The 6,000-nt window shown below is 36.6% G+C and overlaps 1 protein-coding gene across 1 annotated transcript in view; it reads left to right on the top strand.

Annotated features, from left to right (window-relative positions):
* The first annotated feature begins 1,896 nt into the window (after window positions 1-1,896).
* The window catches only part of LOC124165402 (mediator of RNA polymerase II transcription subunit 8), a 7,445-nt gene continuing 3,341 nt past the window's right edge, over window positions 1,897-6,000 (top strand). Inside the window, exons 1-3 of the mRNA XM_046542796.1 lie at window positions 1,897-2,177; window positions 2,454-2,699; window positions 5,345-5,639. Coding sequence (XP_046398752.1) covers window positions 2,013-2,177; window positions 2,454-2,699; window positions 5,345-5,639 — 706 coding nt within the window. The 5' untranslated portion in view covers window positions 1,897-2,012. The remainder of the gene's footprint in view (window positions 2,178-2,453; window positions 2,700-5,344; window positions 5,640-6,000) is intronic.

The following is a 6,000-nucleotide window of genomic DNA, read 5'->3' as shown; positions in this document are numbered from 1 at the left end:
CGGGAAAGGAGGAAAGTATCGCTGACATCCTAGATGAACTCGATTGTGGCAACATATCAGAGTACAGAAACGACCCTATCCACATCACTTGAGGTAATGAAAGGGAAGAAAGAATACACATTCCGAAAATGTGATTTTGCATTGGAAGACGCTACTTGTAAGAGTGGTTTAGTGCCACCTTCACAGGTACCATATGCGCCACATGACTACTTTTTGCACTTCTGGTCCAAAGAGATTTTCACTATTATGAATGAAAAGTCATCCCTTTACACTCGATCACCAAAACGATAGTGTGGCGCTCAACTAATCTCCAGAGGAAATGGAGTGGCATATTAGTATTATCCTACTAATGAGAATAATCAAAATTTCACCCATTAGAATGTATTGGGCAAACGAAACTAAGTTTATTTTTATAGCAAACTCCTATCGTTGATTTTATGGGTCACAATCGCTTTCTGTTATGATGCAGTATTTACATTTCACAAAGGCAGTATTTACATAACAACCATCAAAAGCCCAAGAATCATCCTAAACAAGACCAATTGTATTAATTGAGGCCACTTATGAATACTGTGTGTTCCAGCATGCAACAAACATCTCTGGTAGAGTGGGAATCAAATTCCATTGACGAGCAAATGATTACTATCAAGGGGTGGAGCCGATGGAAAAAATATATCAAAGGCAAGCCTCACAATTAGGGTTTCAAAGTTTTTATGATAGCTGGCCAGAAGGGACTCCAGTATGACACTGAAATATATATATATACTGGGAAGGGAGCCTGTGAAGACGTACTTTTCGGGTGACATTGAAATGGCTCTCACTAGTAACCGGAGTATCAAAATTGCAAAGCATATTTTGATTATTGATTTTCTTCCATTAAACTAGCAATAGCTATAAAGGACAGAGGAGTATTTTAGTTGGACACAATCCACTGTAGTAGGATGTGCAAATGTCCTCTGTCCCCAGAAGCTATCCTCAAGTCATCTGGGAGCGGAAGTTCAGACTGGTGAATTCAAAATAGGTACTAGTAATTTTGCCTAAGCTGGATAGTTGATAGAAAAGTTGTGAATTTCGTCATAACTCTGTGGATATGAGCGTTATTAAGATAAGAAAGAATGGAGTTTACATGATATACTCATTTACAGCGGATTAATCTGAAAAAGTTCCTTATCGGCCCAGTGTTGCTCTGGAGCAACATGTTGTAAAATCTACATGTGTTAGGGAAATTTGTAAAAAATTGCATTAGCGTATTCCATTTATTATATTAAAGCAACCTAGCTACAAAAAAGTATAAAATTCACAGCATAACATCTTGGGTTCTAAAGGGTTATTTGAATTGACACCCCTTCAAATTTTTGATGAAAGAGTCTTCATAGTGCAAAGTAATAGGTAAAAATTAATGGACATAAAATATTTCAATCGTTAAAATATTGAAAATGTTATTGTTTGACAATAATTTGTTTAAAAAATTAAATATTGGCACGATATTTTTTTATGATTTTTCAAAGGATGTGATTAACAGTGATAAATATCTCCTTAAGCTTAACTGAACAGAAAAATATTTTTTTAATATAGACATATTTCCAGTAAGAAATATAGAGGTTTAATTCATCATATGAGATAAAAGGGAGAGACCTCCTAGTAGCATGGATTCATATATGAAAATGAATCATCTAATATGCTTATTACAAATTGTTAAATGACCAAAAAGTCAATTAAGTTGTTGTTTATTATCTTCCTGAGATCCTGGTGGATATGAAACATACACTCATGATACCTTAGTCGCCGTAAATTAATTTACTACAACATATACATAATCTGTCAGATTTTTACGCAAATCGTAACTTGCGCCCGCTTGCGCCTAAAGTAACGCCATCTTCAGGCGCCAGGTAAATAAATGAAGAACTACATCCGCAGTAAATGGTGTGAAGCGGTGGTTCAAGTAAACATTGTAATAATAGTTGTGCATTAAAACTTTCTGTGGTTATTAGTGTTTTGTTGAGGAAATTAAGATGCAAAGGGAAGAAAAACAATTGGAAGCTTCGTTAGAAGCTATTATTATGCGTGTAAATGACCTGAAAACCTCGATTGCGTCAATGCTTGTCAAACTTGAAAGCGAATATGAGACTTTGAATTGGCCGACCTTTCTAGACAATTTTGCCCTCATGTCCGGACATGTAAGTTGACTTAGTTACATAGTTTTACTAAAGTATAAGCATGATTATTTAGTTCGTTAAAAGGATGATTCCATAAAGCTAGGATGTATTATATTTTATCGAAATACATATGCTTCATTTAAGAACTTCCGTGAAGAGTTCGCCTTGTTTGGTTTCGGGTGTTTTAGTAAGAGAAATGTGTAGATTTCTGATACGGTAGCTCATATCGACTAACTGATCTCTGTTTGGATTCTAGTTTTGAATTACGTATTCTTTTAATTGAAAATATTTATTCAGCTTACAGCCTTGTCGAAGGTCTTATCGAATGAGAAGTGTGTAGCCCTAAGATCTTTGGCTGTACTTCCACTTCTATTGAGCCCGGAAAGAGATGAAGAGTTAGTTCGTATGACAGAGAGGAGAGTTGCTGCTTTTGCCCATGATCATGTTCCAGACCTCCTCCGGACGAGACCCGAGCCCGAAGCGGAGGCTCGTCTTGCTTTACTCGAGCAGCGAGCTGCCAATATGTCGTATGACGCCGCACAGGTTGGTATATTTATTTCATTTACATATTTTTAAGAAAACTTTTCCTCTTTTAACTTCTGTCGATGGCGAACTTCGTATCGCCTAATAGTCAATCAACAGTTAAAACATTTATTAATCAAGAGCTGCTGATTTTTACAATTTTTGACTTGGTATCATAGAATAAAAAAATCAATAAACGTACAAAAATAGGTATTACAATGGTTTGTTTGTCATCTTTGCAGTTTCAAGAATTGGTTACAAACCTGGTTTTTGCGAATTCCTTATCTGATTAATTTATAATTGTTCAATTTATAACACAATGATATATAATTAGTGTCGTTATTTCAATTTTATATTGGATTCACTGTGGTGTGTGCATCAATTGTGGAAAAATCTGAATATTCTTAATGATGATGATAATAATATTCAGATAGTATTCAAGATTCTTGGAATGACATTTAGATGTGAAATTATTAGTACATGTACTGGTTGCTATTTGAGTATCGTAATGCTAATTTTAAATACTGAAATGAGTATAATAATCCTCTACCTTAGCTGCTCCTAATATCCGTGGTACAAATGGCCCGAGTAATCCACTTTCATGATTTTAAAACCATGAATTTTTCACAAAACACTCTTTTCATGAATATTTAGGCCTTTAAAAAGTTTGTATAATGTTTCCTCTGTTAAATTTTGAAGGTAGGAAGACCTCAGGTCCTGTATTATCTATTTATTAATCTTATGTCATGCTCTTGACTGCAATTTAGAGTCAATCTGTTATTTTGACTATTTGGAAAGTTGATGACCATTTAGTGGCTTTAAATATGTTCAGGATGTATCTAATTTAGGTTAATGCATCGTATTTGGCATCAGTGGGGCTAAAATATTTTTTTTTTTACACTCATGGGACCCATGGCCATATAAGAAAAAAACTGGAAATGTATTTTCAAACAATGTGCATTACAGTTTCTAAATTTATGATATTTATTGGCAATTATACTGAGGATGAAGTTTGCCATAAAAAATATTTGACTTACCTGGGATTAGGTCCTGGATCTCCCTATTGCTGGTCAGGCATGTTAGCCAGTTACAGGGGTGCCGGCTTACAAAAAATATTGGGGGGCCCAAACCGGAGACCTTGCCCTGGTAAATTTTATAAGTAGTGAATTTTAAGTTTTTTAAGCATTTTATAAGAGTCATATGATCAACATTAGAACCCTGATCACTCAAATCTCGATATCTAGATACTCTGGGGAAAATTGACTAGCCTGACAATTTTTTTCCTCACATCTGTAACGAATTTTTGGGTGGGCTCGGGCCCTCTCAGGCCCCATGGAGTTGGCGCCACTGGCCAGTTACTCCTTGAAGCCATTTTCTCAGAAAAAACTTTGGGATGGGTTTTACCGAACAAGATGTTGACATTACAAGTTTAAACTGAGGCACTTGTGGCAGAGGTTGTGCTTACTAAGCCACTATCGAAGTGAAAAACCCTAGTTTGTTTGCTCCATTTGGTGATGACAAATTTCATAACACTGCATGAAACAGGTGGTCTAGGTAACAGCTCAGCATACTCGTAAATAAACTTCATAGAAAAGGAGGATTTGTGGCATTAGATATAGCTTTTTACATTTGTGGAGCAAGGAAGGATTGTTAATTCTTTCCCTAATAAGAAATTTTTTTAATGACATGAATGACCTATTTACGTATGTATATCCATATTTTTCTCAAAGAGAAATGCAACTCAATATGCAAAATAAGTATTTAATGTTGACTTAACAAAAAACATCTCAAGTTTTCACATCTCATTCAAATCCACAAGCATTTCAAGTGTAAAAATTGCTGCATGGCATTCATTAGAGTTCATGCACCTAAGGAAAATGTAATTCCTGTTGTGTGGCAACCATATGTGAGGGTATATGAAATCAATGTTAGTGTTCATGGACAGAGTAAATATGAAGTGTCCCAAGTTATTTTTTATGCTCTTTAAGAAGTATAAGGGCTAACACAAATGGTTATTCAATATATTTATGATTTACAAATTATTGAATACTCGCAGGCCACCTGGCATTGCTTGGGAAGAATAGTACCCAGTTAAGTAGGAAACTTGGAATTTGGAATTCATGATCATATAAGATTTTTATGTTTTCTCTTTGAGTGTGGTAAGAGGTGTGCCCACCGCCGAAGTAATATGACATGTAACAAATGGTAATGGGAAACAATGCAAAGGATGCGTGGGACACAACCGAAAGTAGCATTACGGGGTTTGGGGGCGTGAGATTCACAATCACAATCCATGCAGCCGCATGGGAAGACATAGTGGACAGACAAAGAGACATCTTCTTTAATTGCATGTACATATATAGATAAATGAGTTTGTTTTTTTATCTGGAGTGAAATATTCTCCCAAATCCTTAATATGTGCCATAATTGGGAATATACGTATCTCGATCATCAATCAATCATGCAGATATGGTTTTCTGAATAATCCTGTTCTTTATTTAAGTTGCAAATTGTAATTATATGTATGTACAGTGAACTGACGAGGTCAATTGTAAACCATTTACTTAACGACCAATAAATCTATTATTATTATCCTAGTATCTGGATACCACAATACCTAGTGCTGTCTGGGTAGTTTTGTCACCCACAACCATGATTTCTTGCAGAAACAAGTGGCTGCCATGAATAAAGTAGTCAGTCTTGTTTGGGAAGCTATATCTGAGGCCCGAGAATCGTGGGAAAATGAAGTGGCGGTGAGAGCTGGGGTGGCGCAAACATCCTCCGTTGCCGATACACATGCCCTTGTCGCTGCTGTGGGAATGGGGCGGGGATTGAAGCCGTCGAATAGTGGTGGTGGTCCTCAGAGCAACAACAGTGGAGTTCCTGGGGGTGGTGGTATGGGGAATGCCGTGCCTGGAGGAAGGGGAGGAATGGGGCCAGGCCAGCAGCAGCAACAACAAAGTAAGTTGCTCATTAAAGAGGGTTTTAGACTAATGACTTTCCTATGGATACAATTGGAAATTCCATGTTCATTTTTTTTATACTCTGCAATTACCACTAGATGTCTCCTCAGTCAGTGACGTAGCTACGGGGTAGTGGGGGAGGGGAGTTTCTGGGTTTCATTTACTGTAGTGTAGCTATTTATTCATAAATAATGTATGTAATGCATGCCATTTAGATTTGATGATAAAGGCCTGGTTACACGGTGCATTAACCCGTACGGGTTAATGTCTAAATGTATGAACGCGAGAATGAACGGAAAAATTCACCGTGTAACCACCCCAAAATGTACAAATGCATGAACGCGTGAACGGAAAATAGA

Source organism: Ischnura elegans, chromosome 9 (assembly GCF_921293095.1).
Source record: "Ischnura elegans chromosome 9, ioIscEleg1.1, whole genome shotgun sequence".
NCBI classification, from domain to species: domain Eukaryota; kingdom Metazoa; phylum Arthropoda; class Insecta; order Odonata; family Coenagrionidae; genus Ischnura; species Ischnura elegans.
This window is presented reverse-complemented; position numbering and strand designations above follow the sequence as displayed.